This window comes from Physeter macrocephalus, chromosome 20 (genome assembly GCF_002837175.3).
Source record: "Physeter macrocephalus isolate SW-GA chromosome 20, ASM283717v5, whole genome shotgun sequence".
Classification (NCBI taxonomy): Eukaryota; Metazoa; Chordata; class Mammalia; order Artiodactyla; family Physeteridae; genus Physeter; species Physeter macrocephalus.
The window spans coordinates 60,535,712-60,559,461 of record NC_041233.1 but is presented as its reverse complement, the minus strand read 5'-3'; the positions used below and the strand labels follow the sequence as shown (position 1 = coordinate 60,559,461).

At 40.6% G+C, this 23,750-nt stretch overlaps 1 protein-coding gene across 1 annotated transcript in view; it reads right to left on the bottom strand.

Moving 5' to 3' along the window:
• The window catches only part of SORCS3 (sortilin related VPS10 domain containing receptor 3), a 620,228-nt gene that overhangs the window by 128,334 nt on the left and 468,144 nt on the right, over positions 1–23,750 (bottom strand). Inside the window, exon 7 of the mRNA XM_024121368.1 lies at positions 15,474–15,592. Within this exon, the coding sequence (XP_023977136.1) occupies positions 15,474–15,592 (119 nt within the window). The remainder of the gene's footprint in view (positions 1–15,473; positions 15,593–23,750) is intronic.

Here is a 23,750-nt window from a genome sequence, read left to right as displayed (position 1 = left end):
AATGATAACAGGGAGACCTGATCGGGTCATGATGCAACAACTCTTCTGCATCCTGGAATGGGACACAAGAGGTGCCATGCCCCGAACTACATCATGGAAATTGGATCAAGCACAGAGAGGTGCAAGGCAAGTGCAGAAGACTCGAGAAGAGTGGAGCTGGGGATGGTAACGATGATCAACATGCTGCCACTCACCCCCCTTGGCACCTTGGTGATGAGTGTTTGAATAATCCTCTTAGTGTATCCGAGGGACAACTCTCAGAGGTGCGGGCATGATTACATTCTACTGAATTCCATTAAGCCTTTCTTAGGTTAATGACTCAGCGAAAGTTTCTGATCTGAAACAAAACTGAAACAGATCCTGACAAACAGTTCAATGAGCAAGGAGTGGAATGAGGCTTTCTTGCCCCGACGATCTACCAAGACAGGGAGAGCATCTGCCTATGTCACTTTTATAGTCATCTGGAAAAGTTCTGGGAACACCAGCTATTCAGTGCTAATGTGAAGATCTTCAGCTTGGGGAAACGAATGAGAAATGGATCACTGTCCTCTTTTGTCATCCTTTATGAACCCAGGCAGCCCTGAGGTCAGATCCTCCTCATGCTGACATTTATTGAGCTATACAACAAAGGGTGATTCTCTAAAATTTCCTGAAATTCAGTTTCCCCCTTTGAAAAATAAAGATGATGCTATGTACCACACTGAGATCCTATGAAGATAAAGTAGAATTAAAAAAAATAGTAAAATGCACACATGCCAGATATAAATTTGACACTAAATAAATGTGAGGTCCTTTTCCAACACAGACAACAATTCTTCCAAATTGCTGATTGGTGGGTAAAAATTGGTGGGGTGACTAGGTGGAAAGAACATTCTGAAGAATCACTGCTTTGGAAATAGGAACTTGCAGATTTCCAAACAGCGGAAGAGATTTGAAAGTTGTGTGGCTGATCTCATGCCTTTGAGCTGAATACAGAAACGTTTGTGGTCCCTGGAAAGCATACCCACCTTCCAGACCAGAACGCCCAGGCTGCATCTAACAATATGAGGCCCCTGGATAGTGAAACACTGTGAGTGCCACTCTTCCTGTAAGATGCACTGCACAGTAGACAATGCCACGACTGCTCACCGTGCCCATGGAGACACTTAATTAACAAAAGCAGCCTTTCCTACTGAACCATGATAACACAGTCTTCTATGCAGCTACTACCAATTACTCAGAGGTGATACACAAAATGAGAAAAAACAAACAAACCAAAACCTGACACCCCTAAACCAGACATACCCATCCATGTACTACCAGAAAGGCAAATACTTAGGTTCCAATACGTAGCTAATTACAGAACAATTCTCTGAGATTAAGGGAAAACACTCCTTGCTATTTTGGCCTAGTAAGTAACAAGCGTTATAACTTCCATGGATCCTCAGCAGACCTCTTGGGAAGAAGCTAACAGGAATCATTTATTAGAGACAGACACAGCAAAGCTTTGAATAGAGTGAAGAGATAGCCATGCTGAAAGGATTGATGGTCATCCTGTAAATACAGAGCCCCTCCCAGGAGTCGCTCTGTCTCAGCAGGAGACACTGGGGAATCATCAGCATCTGGTTTGTAATTGATGTTCTGCTGTAGGAACAGACAAGGAGGGATTGATCAGAGAGAGGGCAGGACGTGAGCAGAGAAAAGGAATCCAGTGAGGGCTCTAAGAAAACATTTTAAATTCTCAGAGAAAATACTTAAAAGTTGGGGAGAGGAAGAGGTACCTCTGTAGAAGAGGAAGAAGAAGAGACTGAAGAGGTAGGGAGAGGAGATGGACTGCTCATTATCAAAGAAGCAAAGGAGAGGGGCTTCCCTGGTGGCGCAGTGGTTGCGAGTCCGCCTGCCGATGCAGGGGACGCGGGTTCGTGCCCCGGTCCGGGAAGATCCCACATGCCGGGAGCGGCTGGGCCCGTGAGCCATGGCTGCTGGGCCTGCGCGTCCGGAGCCTGTGCTCCGCAACGGGAGAGGCCACAGCAGAGGGAGGCCCGCATACCACAAAAAAAAAAAAAAAAAAAAAAAAGCAAAGGAGAGAGGCTGCTTCAAGGAGGAAGGAGCAGTCAGGAGATTCCAAAGCTGCAGACGAGTCCACTAATATCATTATTGAGTGGTGTTGTCGAGATACCATTCAAAGATATCTTTGATGAACTTGGCAAAGGTAATTTCAAGGAAGTGGCAGAGGCAGATGTCAGTCTCAAGTGGGTTAAAGAGAGAAGGAAATGAGAAAATGGGATAATGAAGGTAGAGTGTGCTCAAGAAATTTGGTCATGAATGAAAGATGGGTCATTTCTAGGGAGGAGTATGGGGTTCAAAGAAAGTTTTGTTGTTTTGTTTTAATTTAAGGATGGTAGATAGTTTAAAATATTTAAACACTGATGGAAAGTCGGAAAGAGGGATGAATAAGCTAAAGACAGGGGCTTCCCTGGTGGCGCAGTGGTTGAGAGTCCGCCTGCCGATGCAGGGGACACGGGTTCGTGCCCCGGTCCAGGAAGATTCCACATGTCGCGGAGCGGCTGGGCCCGTGAGCCATGGCCGATGAGCCTGCGCGTCCGGAGCCTGTGCTCCGCAACGGGAGAGGCCACAACAGTGAGAGGCCCGCGTACTGCAAAAAAAAAAAAAAAAGCTAAAGACAGAGGGGACAGAAAGATAAGCAATAAAGCCAGGTCCCTTAGAAGGCATGGGAATGGGTGTTTGGATTGAGGAATTTTATACGGGGATGCGAGTGATTCTTTCTATTTGTCTTGTATAGTCCACCCTATCTACAATCCTGAATGCATAGCGGGGACTCAAAGAGAGAGTCTTTCCAATTTGTCTTGAGTTGGGTTCCCCCCAGAATTAAGGCCTGAGACAAGGGCTTTTGTGCAGGTAGTTTATTTTCTCGGAGGGATTGTTTGGGTTTTGTTTGTTTACTTTTGAGAAATGTTCCTAGGGAACAGGAGGGTGGAACTAGGAAGCAGGAAACAAGGAGGAAGGGAAAGCCATCCCAAGGTGTATTAATGAACTGGTCATTACTATAAGCAACTGGGGTTCCGTTCTACTGGGGACCCTATGAAGACTCAGAGGATGAGGCTCAGCATTGCCCTCCTGGCTTCGGAAGAGAGGAACCCTTATCCACTAGCCCATGACTCCTATTGCTCGAATTGCCCCAGAGGACCTCAACACCCTTGAAATTCAAGGTGTGCATCTGCACCGGAATGACTGCGGGGTCTATCGTGAGCCTCCCACTTGGGGAGAAATCAGCCCTAGAACAAAAAGCAAGAGGTCCACAGAGCAGCGAGGTGAGGTGATATCAGGCCACCGCTGTGCACAGCTAGTTGCTGAGCAAATGTGAGCCAGAAGCAGGGGAAATGGGACACAGATGTTCAACACAAAGGTCAACTAAAAATTATTACTTCGCGATCAGATCACTATTTTGTATATATTCATGGAAGTATTTCAAATACTAACAACTTTTACATCAAGCCACTAAAATCATTATAGGTATAGAGACACAGCCCAGTTACATGCTATTTAAATACCTCCCATGAATATTGGGATGCATGTATCTTTTCGAATTATGGTTTTCTCCAGATATATGCCCAGCAGTGGGATTGCCAGATCATATGGTAGTTCTATTTTTAGTTTTTTACGGAACCTCCATACTGTTCTCCATAGTGGCTATACCAATTTATAGTCTCACCAACAGTGTAGGAGGGTTCCCTTTTAGCCACACCCTCTCCAGCATTTATCGTTTGTAGATTTTTTGATGATGGCCATTCTGACCGGTGTGAGGTGATACCTCATTGTAGTTTTGATTTGTATTTCTCTAATAATTAGTGTTTATTTACAAGAGTCAGGACATGGAAGCAACCTAAATGTCCATCAACAGAGGAATGGATAAAGAAGATGTGGTACATATATCCAATGGAACATTACTCAGCCATAACAAAGAACAAAATAATGCCATTTGCAGTAACATGGATAGACCTAGAGATCGTCATACTGAGTGAAGTCAGACACAGAAAGACAAATATCATATGATATTGCTTATATGTGGAATCTAAAAACAAGGGTACAAATGAACTTATTTACAAAACAGAAGTAGAGCCACAAATGTAGAAAACAAACCTATGGTTACCAGGGGATAAGGAGGGAGAGGGATAACTTGGGAGACTGGGATTGACATATACACACTACTATATATAAAATATATAACTAATAAGACCCTACTGTACAGCAAAGGGAACTCTTCTCAGTACTCTGTAATGGCCTATATGGGAAAATAATCTAAAAAGGAGTGGATATATGTATATGTATAACTGATTCACTTTGCTGTACACCTGAAACTAACACAACTTATAAATCAACTATACTCCAATAAACATTAAAAAAAAAAATAAAGACCTTCCATTAGTGCTGCCTGTTAAAAACACTTAAGATTTTGAAAGCGCTTCAAGGATATTCACCTGAAGATGTTTTTATTGGATTTCTTTTGAAGATCATCTCTGAAACTCTTTCATTTTTCTTTAAACTCCTGTGTTGTAAATGTGCCCTTAATGATGAAATTGCTATTTATTTAACATTCAAAATCTCTCCCATTAAGGCCAAATTAACATCATTTAAAATATTGCCAAATAGTTTTTCTTCAAATAATTACACTCAATTTCTGCCTCAGGGCTTTTTTCTTTCAGAAAGATAACAATTTATTAGGGATACAGTAGCCACATCATCGAGGCTCTTCTACCTCTCATGTAGGTGCGTAAAACGGGCTCTTAAAGTATCAAAACCCAGGTGATCTGGGGACCAAGACGCTACAAGAAGGCACTCAAGAGTCTTGAAAGATATCTGCAGTTATCTACACACAGATATATGTATCATTAAAAGTTGGTTTCTTTGATAACCAACACCATGGAAGACATATGGGACGATTTTATTATGCACATATGTCGATAAATGACTTGAAGCCATGAATAATTAAAGAATGAATTTGGGGGAAAGATTTAGTCATCTTTTATGTGATAGGCTTATAAAAACCCTTCAAAGAGAAGGTGCATACACAAAATACAGTGAGGCTGATTTTTGCACGTGGATTAGTCTCTTGATTCTTGCATTTTATAGGGCTCCTAGTTTTCAAAGCATTCCAAAGCCATTAGTAGTTTCAAAGCATTCCAAAGCCATTAGTAGTATCTCCCTTGATCCTCACAACAACCTTCCAATTTAGGCAGAGCAAGTAGCATGATTCCATTCTACAAAGATCAGGAAATTAAGAATCCAAGTGAATCGCCCAGTGTTCCCTGGCTGGCAGGTGGCAGATTCCTAATTACAACCCAGGTCTCTGAGTTCAGGGTTCTTTTCCTCACATCAGACCACTAGCTACTCGAATCATAAACTGCTTCAGAGCAGGGACAATGTCTTCCATCTCTAACATGCTCCATTGCACCTGGAGTATTTCTAGTGGCTCAACAAATATCTGTTAATTGGCTACTTGTACTTGCTAATTGCTAATACTTCTAGAACATCTCCCAACACACAAAAATAGTACAATGGTGCTATTTTTCTATGTTTATACACACAACTCTTAAAAACGAACAGCAACTTGTATCTAAACTACCCACTGGTTTCATTGTACTACTGGAATCATCTGAGAACCACTCTTATGTATGGCATTGCTCCACCCTCAGATTTCCTTGCTATAGAGGGGGTTTCTCTACACAGCTTCACCAGGGGTCAAAAGTGGCATTACGTAGCAGATGGTTCTGCACTGTTACTGGTCTCCTTGCGGATATGGAGAAGGATCTGGCAGGGTTGGGATGGCCTTCCCTCCTTCAAATTTTCTGCTTTGTCCACCCCTCCAGAGTACTTTATTTGGATCTTAATTATGGATCTGTTTTTTCTCTTACACTTTAGATATCTGAAGATAGGTCAGTATCATACTTGCTTTTTTTTTTTTTAATTCAATTGCATGCACAGTGAAACTGAACCCATATCACATTAAAGGCCACCTCCTGTGCCAGAAGAGAGGAAAGGACCGGGCTTCATGTAGCTCAGTAAAGACATACAAATCTCTTGTGATAACTTATTAGGGCTCTGCTCCTATTTCTTCAACACACTCCCTAATAGCCAGGGTATGAATCATATCACTGAAGGGATTTTACTGCTGAACTACCTATTCTCCAGGATAATCACTAGAAAAGATACTCCATAAGGAGAAAAGACAAGATTTCCAACCATCTTGGCTCAGAACACAGAAACCAACTTATCTCTCTCTTCCTCTGCCCCTACAGAGGAAAGCCGACTTGTCTTTTATCCATGTAGAACGGAGGCATTTCAGGCAGACAATTTCCCATTAAAACAAGGGCTCTTCTGGGAAGAATTAGCTCCTTTTGATTTTACTACAAAACCCCAGGCCCTGGGCCTCCTGCACAGAAAAGACATTGACAGATTAACACATTTCACAGTTTTCTGTACATCTCTAGCTCGGCATCCCCAATAGCAGAAGATCAAACACTAGGTTCCCTAAGCAAAACCATCAAGATGGCTACCTTTACCTCTTTGTCAATGAAAAAGTAAAAGGTGAGGCAGAACTTTGGGATCTGTCTAAATTATAGGAGCTGCATGAATAAGTCTATGGACCCTCCTACCACACAAGATACAGGATAAAAAATAATAACATCATGCCCAGAAAAAGGAAATTATGACTGGGCCTGGGAAGCTTTCCTTTAGAGGAACAAAGGGGAGAGGGTGAATATTTTATGCAAAATTAATATCATGGGAATTGCATTATGAAGAGCTTAGCTAGGTTTTTGGTTATTTAAACTGCACTCTCAAATGCATATACGTTTGTACATAATGACTCACTGTGGGTAAATAATTATGCCTTAAATACATGCACCTCATTTATAAATATGCAGAGAGAGGATATAAGCCTGGATGTCACCCGAATTCCTAGTGGTTCAGTTGTCCACACACACAAAAGCCTGACTTTGACCTACACAGTCAGCACTGCTATAAAAATGTCAGTGGTTTTCAAACCCTTCTTAGCAGCAGATTCCTTTTGTCAAATAAAAGTATTAAGAACACTGATATACAGAGCAAACAAAAGCAGAATTATACTTTTAAGAAGGACTAAGGGTCCTGAAGACCCACCCTCTTCCATTTTTGTTAGCATCTGAGACAAGTTCCCTAAGAGCCAATGTAAGAGCCATCAAGAAAAACACTGGGCACAAAAGGGTAGGAAAGAGTGAGGGGATAGACTGGTCTCCTTTCCTGCGAGGTTTTATCTTTTTCTCCCTTAAAGTTCTATCTCCGGTAGCACTAAAACAAAATATAAGATATCAATACTTTTAAAAGTTAGAAAATTTAAGTGGTAAATCCCTTAAAATTATGAAAAACCAAACCCACCAAAGCCCCTTATGCCCATCCTGCTGTTATTTAGCTATTCAAATTGTAGGCATAGAAGTGAATAATTTGCTTTTGCAAGTCTCCCCTTTAAAAGCCAAACTATGGAAAAATGGCAAGACTCTTTCAGTGGCAGCATAATCCTCAGTGTTCAGCTCTCCACCCGGATGTCACCCACAAAGGCTGGGCTGGACCCAAGCCCGGGTGCGCTATAGCTTTTCCCAAAACCATTCTTTGGGAGACTTCTAGCCAGGGTAGGAAGAAAACAACCTACCCTGATGCCCTAATATCTTGCTCAGATACAAATCTGTGGGTTTAAACAATGGAGGAGAAGCTACTGTTGGTCTGAGAGTTTTCTGCTCTTACAAAAGTCTTCTGAAGCAGCTTTATTTCAATGAACAGAATGAAAAATCCTTGCTCTTTCCTTGCTTCAGAGGTAGATATTCATCACTGCAGTGCAAATCTTACCTTTTCCATAAAGCACTTCCTGATCCCCACTTCAATTTTCGAAACTCATACCCTCCAAAAAAATAAAATAAAATAAAGACCCACACTGATTGCAGAAATGTATTTGAGATGGCATCCAATAATTTTTTTTAAAAAGGCAATTATCAAGCAAAAATATTAAAAAAATACAAGAAAGGTGCCAAGTCATCAAAAATGACCAGTGGTATAGGAGAAAGGAAGGAGAATAGCATAAATCTTAATGCAGGGAAACTGCTAAAATTGACACAAAAATCAGTTGTGAGCTTTTTAGCAACTGCAAAGAGGGAAACCCAAAATTATCAGTATTCAGTTAAAGGAAATAGAAAAGGTTTACCTCTTCAGGACAATTTTCTAATTTACTTTCCAGCCACTTCACTCCCTCCCATAATTACAGCTGTCCTTAGATAAAGGTCGTGATATATTGGGTTGGCCAGAAAGTTCGTTTGGGCTTTTCCGTAACAGATAGAAAACCTGAATGAACTTTTTGGCCAACCCAATACCATGGTCTCTCACTTCCCTCACTTTACCTATGTCTTCCCCTCTGCCTGCAGTGCCCTTTGCCCTTCACTTGTCTAACTGGTACTCACAGTCCTGCTGCCAGGAAACTTGTACTGACCCTCCTCCCAGGGCAGGGTGAAGAGCTCTTCCTCCTCACTCCAAGAGCAATGCATGTTTTCCACAAATACAGCTCTCATCACACTCCACTGTAATTGCTTTGTTGTCTGTGTTCCCCACTGGGCTGAATGTATTTGAATACATTTAAATAAATGAATATAAAAAGGACATTGAATAATATAATGGATAATTCCTGGACAGCAGTTCTATAAAAATGCAGAGACATTCTACATACGGTCATTTCTTATGCAGTGAGCAACTGCCAATTACCCTAAGTTGTCTTATATTGTTAGTTGGAGAAACAAGACTCTTTTGTTTTAAAAAGATAACTAACTACACTCCCTGAGAATAAGGACACGTCTTACCTTCTCAGTTCAGTTCAGTTCAACAAACTTTTATTGAGTACCAGTCATTATGCTAAGTGCAGGAAAAACTATGATGAATAAGACATAGTCCTGTCCTCTTATTAAAGTTTACAGACCTGGATAGGGAAGCATAATACACATGGATAAGTAACCAGCAAAGGAGCTTGGTCTAATCCCGACTGACTGAGGATGTCAGGGAAGACTTCCTATAGGCGGCATTGTCTAAGTCGAATCTTAAAGGATGAGTTTATTTGATAAAGGGACATTCCAAGCTGGAAAAAAGAATACAAGAAAGGCATATTAGGCAAGAAATGACACGGTGCAAAAACGACATGGTGTATGCACCGAGACTAAAATAGTTTATTTTTATTGAAGGGTAAAATATAAAAAGGAAGGTATATGGGCAACAGTGGTGGGAAGGGAATTCACATGAGGCTGATGCAGTAGGTAGGATCCAGATAGTAGACGAGCTCGTAGGCAATGTTAAGGAAATTGGATTTTAACCTATAAGTGATGAGAAGCCACTGAAGGCAAGGACATTGATTTCTATTTTAAATAAATTACTTTGGAAGTAGTGTTGTGAACAGATTGGAGGTATGCTGATCTGGGAGCAAGAAAATCAGTTAGCAAGCTTATTGCAACATTTCAGAAAATACATGATAAGCGTTTATAAATGGTTTTAAATAGCCAAGTAATAATGATGCTTCCCCCTTTTCCTTTCGTAAATCATCCTGGAGCAACAAGAAAAACACGAAAGAAAAATGCAACTTCTATACTTAAGGAAAATAACCCTGAAACACTATATGTGGAAAGGAAGCCAAAGGCAGTGAAGGACAAACAGGGTACAGAGAGGCATCAGAGCAAAAATGCCTACAGCTACAAATCTTAGATCAAGCCAGAGATATAGAGGTCTCTAAAGATGATATTTCCTAAGGAGCAAAACTAACAACCTATTATTTAGAACCAAGGGAATGTGGCTCAGGAATTGGCCGTGGGAGTGTTTCCAGAATTCACTGGTGACAAGGAGAAGCTGGAGAGGCATGGCTGGCTAGAGAACCGCTCAGGTAGTTTTACCTGATAAGAAGAATCCACTGACAGACTAATAATCTTTAGTTATATGGAACCTCACTGAGAACAAAGGGGGACTCTTGTTAAGCTGAAAGAGAGCCTTGATCAGAGCCCTGATCCCCAAGATGAACCTCCTCAAATAGTTCAGCCAGAAGAGCTCACGTCATTAAAAAGTAAGTAATGATGAAAAATATAAAGAGAGAAGAAAACAGCACAAGAGTTACAATATAATACAACAAAATAAAAGGGAGAAAGGAACAGGAAAAACAAAGAGCAGACATAGAACAAAAAATGTTTCCATGAACTAAATAAAAATTGTGACCACACTGCTACAAATAAAAATAACCCACATGATGCAATCCCTCTATAAAAGAAGAGGTCAAGCAGAAACACAAGAGCTCAGGGGAGATATGTTGAGACAACAAAAAGAGATAAAATAGAAGCTGGCAAAGCTCATGAAAAAAGTTAAAAACAATAGCAGCATAAAAGGCAAAGAGGAGCCTGGACACAGCTACATACTCATTCAAGGACAGTATGAGTAAAACTGTTTTAATAAATTTCATTTTGCTCAGGGAGTTAAACATACTAGAAGAAAAAAAGATGTCTCCCCTTTGTCTTTCTTGCCCATTGTACACATCCTAAGTGTCTTGAAGGAAGAGAGCCAAAACAATAAAACTAACGTATATAATAAATAAAATACATATTTCAAAATATAAATCACAGAAACTTTTGAGAAATTAAAAAGGAAGAAGAAATAGAACAAACTGAATGAGACATATTCCATGGGAAAGAATCAACATAGTATTAACGACCACAAAACATACACAATAAAGTAAATAGTATTCAAATATATATGTGTGTGTGTGTGTGTATATATATATATATATTTTTTTTTTTAAAGGACTTTATGTATCAAGGGCGAAGAAATATCAAGACACCTAAAAGGGAAAATATGAGACTAGCCAGACACAGTAACATTCAATAAGTTAAGAGAGCAAAATTTTTATGGAAAGCAAATGACATCTTTTATACCTTAAAAGATGATATTAAAGCATAAAGGGGATAAACAAACATATTTTCAACATTCCAGAATTCATCTTTCTTGAAGACATTACCAAAGGACAAATTTCAGACAGCCAAGAAACTAATGGGAAAACTATAGTAAAAGGACCACTGAATAAATTTACCTAAAACTAAAATCAAAATAAATGCAGGAATGACGGTTCAAGCAGAATATAAATGCTCCAAATGATTTAATTAACAAAACTGGGGTTGGATAGAAGGGAGAACGAAGGAGGTCATAAACACACATGCTATTTTTTTTCTACCTGTCTTCAGCAGTGCTTAATAAAATATTTAAACTAACAGAATTATAGGAAAGCAAACACTAAGAGATAACATAGCCAACCAAAACTGTGTGGTAGAGGAATTAAAGAGAGAGGGGAAGAAATAGAAAGGCATGGAAATGCACTAATTTTAAAATTGGTCACAAGAGGAAATCAATAGATTATACAGAACTAGAAGATGTGCTAGGTTGTATAAAGTTAAATTCATAAAGTTTAGTTAGAACAAATATTCAAAATCCTCAAACAAATACATATGCAGGAAAGCAAGGAAAAAAAGACCACATAATGATTTTTTTTCTTAAAAAGAAGCAATTAAAACTAAAAACTAAGCATACACTGTCAGAACTAAGATATATTTGTCACATCAGTCAGTCAACCCTCAAATTCACCTATGAGAATGAAAAGACTCTGATTCAGTATTGATGGGCAACCAACTTATATTTGCACCCGCAGTATGTGTAGTTGTTTACCTGCAACCCGCTGACATCCTTTATTTTATTTCTATTGTAGCCAATTGATAGTTGCAAATAACAGCATTTAATCTGTGTCTATATGATGATTAATGAAATACAATGTTTTTCTCAAGAGCATTGGCCTTTTGCATTTTTTGGAGCATTGCTATTCAACTGCTTCCCATCTCTTTCATAGTAAAAAAAAAATCCTTAAAACAGCCTTCAAGGTCCTGTAGGATCTACCACCCTGTGCCTTCCTGATGTAATCTCTATATTCTCCAAGTGTCATTTACTACCTCCCTCATCTCCCTGAACTCTATATATTGGTGTGTCCTGTGGCTCAGTCTTTAGATGGTTTCTCTTCTCTAGCTACACTTACTCCCTCAGTGACTTCAATGTTGCAGTTCAAAAATATCAATATGTGGACACCCTTCCCATTTATATCTCCAGCCCCTACCTTCCCACCATTCCTGCTTCTAAACCCAGCCTCAAATTTCTAGCTGCCTACCCCACATCTGCATAAGGGGCACAAGCAAATGCAGGGCACAACAGACCTAGCTCCACGTCCCCCTCTGACTACAAACTTCTGTCACTCTCTCCCTGGTCAGCACCCAACAAAGGCCTTCCCAGGTCGTCCTAAATAGCAATATCCACAGACACCCAACATTCAAGGCCCCTCATTTATTTTTATCCATAGCACTGCCATCACCTGCTATACTTTGTAGATAGATTAAACAGATGATAGTAGAAGACAGATAAAAAGATACAAAGCAACATTTATAGAACATTGTTTTGGTGCTTTACAGGATTACAAATGTAATCCTCCTAGCAACCCATGAAGTAGGTACTATAATTATCCTCTTTTTATAGATGAGTCAAATGAGGCACAGGTCAAGGTCATGCAGCTAAGTGTGGCAAACCAAGGTTGGAATAAATGCTGGCCATCAGGCTCCAAACTACAGGTCACTGACCACTACCCTTCACAACCTTTCATATCTATGTATGTATGGATGTATACATATCACCTACATATTTTCCTGTCTCCCAATAGCATGTAAATGCCACAAAAGCAAGAACTTTGTTGTGTTCAATATCTTAACCCCAGCACCAAAAACAGGGGGCTGCAATACATTGTAGGGGATCAATAAAACTTTACTGAATAATGGGAATGCGTATCCTTTCAACAAAATAAAATTTGATGCTGATTAAAGAGAAAAACTTCTATTGGTTTCCAGCATAATAATAATTATTTTAAAAAGGAGTATTTCAGAACAATTAGAAAAAAATTCTGGATTTCTGCCTGCAGTTACAGAAAACTTTATGCAATGCAAAGAAAAAGGAAACAAGAAAATTGAACATTTTAAATTCTAAGTCATGTTGCCCAGAAACAATGCTGCCATGTTCATCATTTTATGCAGTATTAGCCTTAAGAAAAGGGTAATCAGACTGGTAAATTCATACGTCATCCCTGTGCTTCTACCTTAAAAAAAATCGAGAGAAAGCAACAATAAAGCCTTAAACTGGGGCCATAACAATGGGAATGGAATGAAAGGAAACACTTGAGAAATAAGGTGATATTAGCAGAGGCTGAGGATTCATTTAATTTGATGACATAGACTGGCTTCCAGGTTTCTACCTTGAATGACCTGGTAGGGGGCAGTGCCACCAATGTGTCAAGTTCAAGGGGGACATGTCAATTACATTTAACCTGTGGAATATCTAAGTGAAGATATTGAGATGGCTGTTAGATATGTAGGTCTACCGTACATGATAGAGGTCACAGCACATTGACTTGAGTGTCATCAGAACATGGAGAAGATGCTTAAAGCCATGAGATCTCCCAGAGGGTGAGGGGGCGGGGTAAAGATTAGAAGGTCAAAGGCAGAAAGCTGGGGAACACCAAGTGTAGTGCCTAGTACTGTATATTTTGCATTGTATGTGTTCAATAAATACTTATGAATAAGAAAATGGTAGTACCAATGACCCGCCAAGATTTAGAAAAAAATTCCTGAAATTCTGGCTGAGAAACAGTGATAATATAAGCACAAAGATCTCTCTTTCACTCCCTCTTTCAAGCTCGTTTTTGCATGGCTGGCTACTTTTCCTATATCATAGTAGAGCTCAAAAATCCATGAGGCTTCATATATGTATACATATGGCTGATTCACGTTGTTCTACAGCAGAAACTAACACAACACTGTAAAGCAATTATACTCCAATAATAATAAAAAAAATTCATGCAGCTGATTTGTAAAAAATAGTAACCGCTACATGCATAGTCAATCACTAAAACAAGTAGACATTGAGCACCCTTGATCTGCAAAGGCCAAGGTTCAGGGTAAAATGTGTGCATAAAATATTGTCCCTCTTCCCAGAGAGTGTAAAACACAGTTTGGAAAGAAGGCGACAAATCCACTAAGACTTAAGTAACAATTCCTAATAGCCTATGTGCTAGAGGAACAGCAGGTAGTAAGAGCTCCAAAGATTCAGAGGAAGAGTCGTACCCAGATTGGAAGTTCAGAGAAGGTCTTATAGAGGAGGTGGGGCTGATCTGGACTAAAAGACCAGGAGTGAGGCCGAGAAAGCCCTTTAGGTGCTTTCAGCTCTGAGCAAACTCAGGGAGATGCTAACGTTCAAGGTTCCTACAGGAAGCAGTCTGGAAAACAACAGACCATAGAAGGGTGGAAAGGCAGAGGGTAGGGGAATCAAGGTTGCCCTCAAATGCAAGTATGACTTAGCTCAGTAACATATACACACACACACACAAACACACACACACACACACACACACACACACACACAAAGTCCATCACTTGAGGCCGAGAAAGCCCTTTAGGTGCTTTCAGCTCTGAGCAAACTCAGGGAGATGCTAACGTTCAAGGTTCCTACAGGAAGCAGTCTGGAAAACAACAGACCATAGAAGGGTGGAAAGGCAGAGGGTAGGGGAATCAAGGTTGCCCTCAAATGCAAGTATGACTTAGCTCAGTAACATATACACACACACACACAAACACACACACACACACACACACACACACACACAAAGTCCATCACTCGATGGAGCATCTTCTTTTGTTTTCCCTCATTTTTGATATATTTTGCACCTCCTTTCAGTGAAACTCAAAATCTAAAACGAGGCTTCCACTGCCTGCCTGAAAATATTAGTCCCATCCAGTTTTCTCTAGGAGTCACAGAGTTCTTGGAGTGAAGGATTTGGGGCTCGGACATTTGAAGGGGTGGTCAGCGCTGGAAAGGGAGGGGAAGATTTAGTGAGACCTCAATTTTCACAGGACGAAGATCCTAGAGATGCTTAATTTCTTGGAGATTCTCATTCCCACATTAGATAAGTCACTTTGGACAGAAATAGAATGTGGCTTTGATAAATTACTTATCTCTAATTACTCATCTCTAATGAGATTTGATTCTAAGTAATCTCAAACTCCAGCCTAAGTCCTGATCATTTCAAGACCCCTTTGGTCTAATAAAAGGACAATTCAACTGAAGGATTCAGTGGGCCACTAAAGTTCCCTGTAAACAATAAGGACCTATAACACCTTCATCTTTCACCAGAAGTCTGGGATCTCCCCAGCGGACTGTGTACTGAAAGCGCAGGAGGGACAGCACCCGAGCTCCGCATCTTCACAGCCTCTGGAGAGCCATCCTCTTCCCAGTCAGCAGTTGACCTCCCCCTCGCATCCTCCCTCTACCATTGACTGCACATCTGGACTCACCTGAATGAAGATATATTCATCCTGGACGACCAGGGAACTGATGTCAATGGAGCGGGCAAAAGGCCCACTCCGAGTAGTCTCAGCACATTCCTGGATCCTGCAGGTGAGGTAGTGAGCATCTGAAATGGGATGGCAGAGAGACACTTAGACACAAGGGGCAATGGTCACCAAACCTCTCAGCACACAAAGCCCTACTTCCTGGGGATGAGCGATGCAATGCAAAACAACCATGAGATTTCACTTTCTTGTCCAAAGAATTTGTAATACTTTTTTAAAAAAAAAAAATCTCTAGGTCAGGAAAGGGAGTGAGGAAAGAGTTAATCTTATATCCTACCAGCCAAAGAGTAAATTGGTACAGATTTTTTTTATTTTATTTTTAATTTTTTTTAACATCTTTATTGGAGTATAATTGCTTTACAATGTTGTGTGAGCTGCTGCTATATAACAAAGTGAATCAGCTATAAGTATACATATATCCCTATGTCCCCTCCCTCTTGCGTCTCCCTCCCACCCTCCCTATCCCACCCCTCTAGATGGTCACAAAGCGCTGAGCTGATCTCCCTGTGCTATGCAGCTGCTTCCCACTGGCTATCTATTTCACATTCGGTAGTGTATATATGTCAATGCTACTCTCTCACTTCATCCCAGTTTACCCTTCCCCCTCCCCGTGTCCTCAAGTCCATTCTCTACGTCTGCGTCTGGTACGGATTTTTTTTTTTTTTTTTTTTTTTTTTTTTTTTGTTTTTGCGGTATGCGGGCCTTCCTCTGTTGTGGCCTCTCCCGTTGCGGAGCACAGGCTCCGGACGCGCAGGCTCAGCGGCCATGGCTCACGGGCCCAGCCGCTCCGCGGCATGTGGGATCTTCCCGGACCGGGGCGCGAACCCGGTTCCCCTGCATCGGCAGGCGGACGCGCAACCACTGCGCCACCAGGGAAGCCCTGGTACGGATTTTTGAAGGAACAAATTCGAAATATCTATCAGAATTTTAAATGTACATATCTTTTTACCAGCAATTCTAATTCAAGGGACGTTTTCTAGAGAAATACTCATATATTTTCACAAAGAGGCAAGGGCAAAAATGTTCATTGTGGCATTATTCATAGCAGTGAAAAAGTAGAAACTGGCTAAATGTCCATGAATTAAAGAACATTTAAATAAACAAACGTACATATATAACAAAGCACCATGTTGTGAATAGAAGAATTAGGTAGATACATATGCATGATGTGCTGACTTCCCCAAGGTGCATTGTTCTGCGACCTTTTAAAAAATTATTTAGCAACATGTGTGGCACAATCCTATTTATGAAAAAAACAAAAACAAAGAACAATGTCTTTATAAATACAGGTTTGTGCCATAACTGCGTAGGAAAAAAAGTTTTAAAGGACATCTATATAAATTAGCTATGACTACTTTGGGGGAAAGGAATGGCCTTAAGGAGAGTAGAAGTGGGGCCTTTGCTTTTCATATTATATACATCTTTCTTGTGTTTACAATAAGAATGTACTTACTTATTATAAGGAAAACCTGTATAATTACTTGTAAAATTTTCTAAAGATCTCAGCAGCTGAACCTTCCTCAACCAACCCCCCAAAATTATGGCAGCGTCTGTAGCTGAATGAGAAATCCTCGAGTCTAAGCATTCTGATCATGATGACAGGGTCATCCGAGGAAGACAATCCATTCAGTTATTTGTTCCCCCAGGAAAAACCACAAGTGAATCTCTATAAAGAAACCTCTGTATACACTTGTTTTAAGAATGTATATTGTTTATATAATGGTGTTTAAAAATAATAAATGGGTCAAAGTGAAAAATAGAGGTCATTTTAGGATTAAAAGCAGAGAAGTCTTTGTTATCATCTAAAATGACATGCATTACTACATACATCTAATGCGCTTGCCCACTTAAATATGTGCACAGGTGTGAGTACGTTTCGGAGGCTACGCTGGAAGGGGTGGTAAGCGGCAGAGATAAATAAAGGCAAAAGTTTAAATAAACAAAAATTTATAACAACTGAGTGTAAAACAAGGGTACTTTAAATTTTCCCTAATGATTGATCTTTAATTAATTTATTGATTGATTGATCCAGAAAGTATTTCTTGTGTACATATAATGTATTGGGTATTATTTAAGCACCAGGAATATGGCAGTGAATGAGACAGATTTTCTATTGTGAAAGGCCCTGCTGTCTAGGAAGGGGTTCACTCATATAATTTATAGCTAGCTATCACACACATTTATTAATAAACAAAACCCTAATTTAACAAAGAGACATGTTTTGGGAGGAAATGAATTCATTATGTGCTATAGCCCTACTTTTCAAATGTCTGTATCTGGGCAAAGCCAATTTGCTTTGGTGCCCTTCATCCAGACATGTCAAACACTGATCTCATTCTCTCCGTCAGCAGTTTCATCATCTGCCCAGTAGCTCGAGCCTCTTCACTTTTCTTTCCTCCACATGCCATGCAATCCAGCTGGTTCCCAGCCTTGAAAATTCTGCCTCTGAAGTGCTTCCAGCATCTCTCGTCTCTCCACGACCCCTGCCACCTGCCTGGAAAAGGCCTTCCCATTTGTGTTGCCTGCTGCGTCCATTTCACAACTGGTGCCCAGGTGCAGGATGGACTGGAAGCTGGGTGGACCCGAGGCAAGGAGCCAGCATCATCTCTCAAACCTAACCTCAGCTAATCCCTCTCGTCTTTAAAATCAACCACAGTTCTGAGTGCCCGGGGACAAAGCCCAAATATTCTTCTGTAAAATAGAAGGCCTTTTACAACTAGCCGAATGAAGTCAAACGTCTCAGGGGCCAGGCCAATCATGTATAAGAGGAAACTGAGCTGGAGTAAGATGATGAATGGCAGCCGGCACATGGTCTCAGTGTCAGGGATCACTGAGGAACAGCTGCGACTATGGGACAATGGCCAACACTTGCATCTTTACGGGGAGCTGCTTCTCAGCATCAGTCATCACTGAGATGCAGGAATAAGATGTTCTGAGTTTCTACATAAAGCTAAATGTCCCAGTTTTTTTAATGTGATATTTCCTAATGTTTAAAAAACTGACAGATAATTTAAATTTAAAATATGGTGCAGGCCAAACAGTATTAGGCCAAACAAAACAAGCCTACAGTCCACAAGGAGCCATTCATTTTGTACCTTGACTCTGTCATTTGGTCCCTACCTACCTCTCCAGAGAATAGACTGTGCCCTGTCCCCACATTCCCTGACCTGTTGGCAAGACCACCTTGTTCCCCGTTTGCTAAATAATTCTTTAAAAGGTCGCAGAACAATGCACCTTGGGGAAATCAGCACATGATGCATATGTATCTATCTAATTCTTCTATTCACAACATGGTGCTTTGTTGTATGTGTACGTTTGTTTATTTAAATGTTCTTTAATTCACGGACTCTTAGCAACACCGCCTGCGGACCCCTTCCTCTTTGTCTCTGTCCACAGAGAAAGCCGAGAATGGCCTGGCTTTCCACTTCTGGCTGAGAGGCCAAGGGAAGGCAAGAAGCCCAGGCTGCGCTTTGGAGCACCAGGCATAGTATTGGTCCCACCCAGCCTGAGTGATTTGCTCCTAGCATAAAGCACTAAAACCCAGTGAAATGCTGCAGTGAAGACATGCAAAGAAACCACAAGGGTTGACTTGACAACCTGCTTCTTTCCTGCCAGCGAGTGTCTTGGAAAGCCCCTTGTACTGGTAATCAAAGGTTTGCACAGGAGGACGTCTGCTTATCCCTCCCATGGGCTCATTTCTCCCCTGTCTATTTACTATTTACTCCCATACTTGGACACTTTGAAAAAAGAATCAAGCGTATTTGAGGCCACCCCATACAAAACCGAAACCTACCTAAACTGTGGCCCCTGGTAGATGAGATACTGGGCCACACTCACCCTCCTTCTGGGCTCCCCTGCTGCTTGCCCCTGCCCAGCATGGAACAAAAGGTCCAATTTAACAGGAAAGCAGCATTAAAATGCATTTGGGAAATCCACTTAAAATTCAGGGGCCTTGCGGTCTTTAGCCGGACTCATATATCAGAAGTCTCAATGCTTTTATTTTTCTAAACACAGAGATACCCACTGCCTGGTGAGAACCCCAAGTGTGGGCCTGGGGAGAGGAACATGTCAGGCAGGCCAGGCTACCAGGTGGAAGTGACCGAGGGTGTCACAGGGGACTGGGGGTGTCAAAGGTGAGCAGGAATCACCACTTCGCTCAAGCCTGCAACTTGCAAAAGGTCTTAAATTTGGACTTTGGACATTATCTCCAAGTGAGGCTGAATACAGTCATAAGGATTCTATGAAGAAACTGAAAGCAGATATTTATCATATGACATGAGATCCCCAAATAGGCTTCTAACAACTGTCATCTGGTTTGTTTGTTTGTGTGGATGTTTGTTTTAATAACACAAGATGCCTGATAAAAAGGAAGCAAAGTGGTCCAGATTTCTCAAGCATATTGTGGTGTTTGACAGAAAGGCCTCTGAAGGTAGAAAGTGTGAAGTTCAAATCCTGAACTTGCTGCTTGCTGATTGCCCTGGGCTAAGCAGTAGTTCCACCTTTCATCTGTGAGGTACCAACAAAGTAAGTGTTAGCCTCTCAGGACTGTCGTCAGGATTAAATAACATTATGTATGAAAAAGGGTTAGTACATTGTTGAATACACTTTAAAGGATCAATAAATGCTAGTTCTTTTTTATCATGAAGAGAGAAGGAAGGAGATTTAACACTCAGCATCCTTCTTACGTACAATTAACAAGTAATGTTCTGTTTTATTGTGGAGAATCAAAAGATCATGATAGCACGGGTCCTACTAGTAAAGTCATATTCTGGATTGACATCACTGTTTACTTTCTCTAAATGCTATAGGTGTTCAGACACGAAAAAGCACATCTGAGCTGGAATAAGAAAGGAGGACTTGAAGGAGGAGACAGTGCTTATGCTTAGCATGGATGGAGAAGTGTTCTGTGGGAGAAGGGAACTTCTAAAAAAGGGAGTGAAAACTGCATGTGGACGTTTAGGTAGGGAAAGCCCACTGAAGGCACTATATAATTACACGATAACGGGTGGGCATGGATTAATCTTTATTCTAGAGCTGCTATTTCCCATCCTTTCCTTCAAAACATGCTCAAACGGAAAACTAGAAAGACCAAACTGAATGAAGATCTCATTAGGATACCCTCATGGGAAAACAAGAGAGGGATTCCCCAAATGGTTAAAAGTCACATCATCCTCATAATTTATGTATTTCTAAATATCAAATGTCTTTCTGATGTATTTCTGAGAGCTGGTGCGGTCACTTACAAAAACTAAGAGTCAAAAGCTTTGTTCCCTGTGAATAGAGGGATCTGCTCCATAACTTTATCAGTACCAGGCCCTATTTCAACTAGCTGTACTGCTAGCAAGACTTTAGGGAAGGTGGTACCCATTGCACCACTGTGTCCAGCCTCATGCCTCTTCATCTTACAGACGGTGGACCAAGGGTCTCATATGGTGAGAAAGGGTGACCTTAGACTGACTGATTAATTTCTTTTGTATTGGGTCAAGATGTATAGAGAAGCTGCATACATCAGACACTCCCTGAGGTTCCAGAAAGCAGAAAACATAAGACTGGTTCTTGCCCTCAGAAGAATCCCAGGCCAGTGACAGAGATGGGATATTCACAAGTGAACATGCCTTGGGATCTGTGCTGGATCAGAGAACTGAGGAATGTGGAAAGAGCACAAAGCAGATAACCCAACATCCTTAGTTTTATCTTCCTAAGAGGTTGCTTTTCCCCCAGCAGTTTTGCAAGGCAAGCTTCTCATCCATCTATATCAATGAGTTTCACCGTGAAGTCCAGCATTTCTCACTCTGTCAAACCTTTCCAAAAGGATCACCTCCTTAGAAACCTGGATAAAGTCTTAGTCATCTTTGTTTCTCTCCTCGCACTGACTTTATAAAACTTCAGTAAATGCAAGTTAAGCTGAAATGAATTACGTTAAAAGCCGATACATTTGTGCTATATTCTGACCTGTGATTATGTTTTGCCTTTAAGATTATTAAATATTCAAACTATCCTAAACGTCATGCCTCTTGCCAGCTCAGAGAAAAAAACTTTCCGTGATTCGCTCAACTTCCATCCTTTTGGGTAATATTGTCAAAATTGAAAAAGTGAATTAAAATTGTGAACAAAAAGCAAATTCAGCTCTTCAGGTCTTTTCTTAGAGAAATACCCAGGAGCTATTTATTTTAAATAACAACATTAACTGTTAAATGCAAATAAGTGAAATCCAGCAGATTCCAAGAAACTCTGAAAAGTTATTTAGCTTCCAAAAGCCTCCTTTTCCTTGACTGGGGAGTGACGCTATACTATTTGTAGGCACAGGGCAAAACAAAGGATATTGACATTGTTCCAAATGCCTAACACAGCACCTGAGACAAGGTAGGTAATACAAATCAGCAAAACAAGAAAAGGTAGCTACTATTCCTTCCTATTGTGCTTATGGATTTGCTCACAGGAGAATTCTAGTGTCTTTTCCTTCTAGAAAAGAAGGGGAACCTAGCAGAGTTATAGACATTTAGAAACCACGGCGATCCTGAATACCTTAGGATTCCTGATACGCCTCAGGGTTCTGGGATTTGAACCCAGGCGACCTGACACCAGAACCAGTGATCCTAATCGTTGTGTATTTGAACCAAGGAAGGAAAATCAGGCTGAGAATCAGACCAGAATCTACATTCTGGTTCAGTCCCTGTCACTGACTGTCTATGTAACCTTGGGCAAATTGTTACACATTTTGGTGCTTTTTGGAGAGTTGATACAATTTGAAAATTTCTAATCCATTCCAACCATTTTTTAAAATTCTGAGATCCTTTATCAAAAACAATCCTATATTCTCAATATATCAAGTAGATTTTAGTGTGCCTTGTCTAAATGAACAGAAGGCTTGCAATCCTATTGGTTTAGCTCCCGCTTATCCTCTTCTTGGCCTCTGAGTTCTTAGAATACTGCTGGATCTCTGAGTTACACAGTTTACAACCACTGAACTAGTCAGTAACCCAAAATTCTTTAAGAGCCATTATTCTATGTGTCTAGAACCTACAATTTAGACTTCAGGGCTAATAGTTTTGCCTTGTGTGCCAAGCCCATCTGATTACTAATGACTGCCTGGAATGCTCTGTTAAGATGTACTGGGCTTTATCTTGGCTTAGTGAGAAAGTGCAGTAATTGATGAAGAGAGTTGATAATAGTATCAGGACAAGGAATGGTAGTATATGTGCTGTGGGTTTTGATTCTAGAAATTTCAAGTCTAGATGTCTAAAACCTTTTAGCTCATGTCGAGTTTCACTTATTACAGTGTCCTACAAGGCCCCCATATAGCTTATGCTTGAAAATTTCCAATAAAGAGGAATCAACTACTTAACAAAGCAGTCTGCATAATTTTGGGGTCCTCTTAATTGCTCCTCCTTTGTTCATTGAACTGAAATCTGCCTCATTGTAAATTTTACTCTACAATAAGATCTTTGTAATCCAATTGATGAAAAAAATTATAAAAATACCTCTTATATTTCTGTATTCAAACATGTGAAGCACTAGAAGAGTCACAGAAAGTTGTTGTTTTTTTTTTAAATCTTTAATCATCAGTGACCTTCAGTTTTTTGTTTTTTTGTTTTTTTTAATTTTTGCAGTAAGTGGGCCTCTCACTGCTGTGGCCTCTCCCGTTGCGGAGCACAGACTCCGGACGCACAGGCTCAGCGGCCATGGCTCACAGGCCTAGCCGCTCCGCGGCATGTGGGATCTTCCCGGACCGGGGCACGAACCTGTGTCCCCTGCATCGGCAGGCGGACTTCACAGAAAGTTTTAAAAAAAATTGTCCAGGGTCAAACAGGCTCTAATTGACAGAGTTAATTCTCCAACTTAACTCTTAGGGCACCAAGTTAATACTCTTTCTATTGACACTCAATGGTCTCTTTGATGGAGAAGGTGTGTGTGTGTGACTGAGTAACTGAGTGAAAGAGAGAGAGAGAGAGAGAGAGAGAGAGAGAGAGAGAGAGAGGGAGGGAGAGAGAACATGAATATGAATATAAATATGAATATTCACAGGGGACATTGAGACATTCAGAGAGAGATGACTTCCAGAAGAGAATGGGAGAGAAAGTCATCTGAATCCTGAATCTCATGGCAGAAACAGGTTTCACACTGTTATTAACCAAATTGGTTGGCTTTGCCCTGTTTAAACCATGCCAAGACAAGAGATAATTCAATGGCTTCAGTTTAATCTGGAAGTCTGACTCCCAA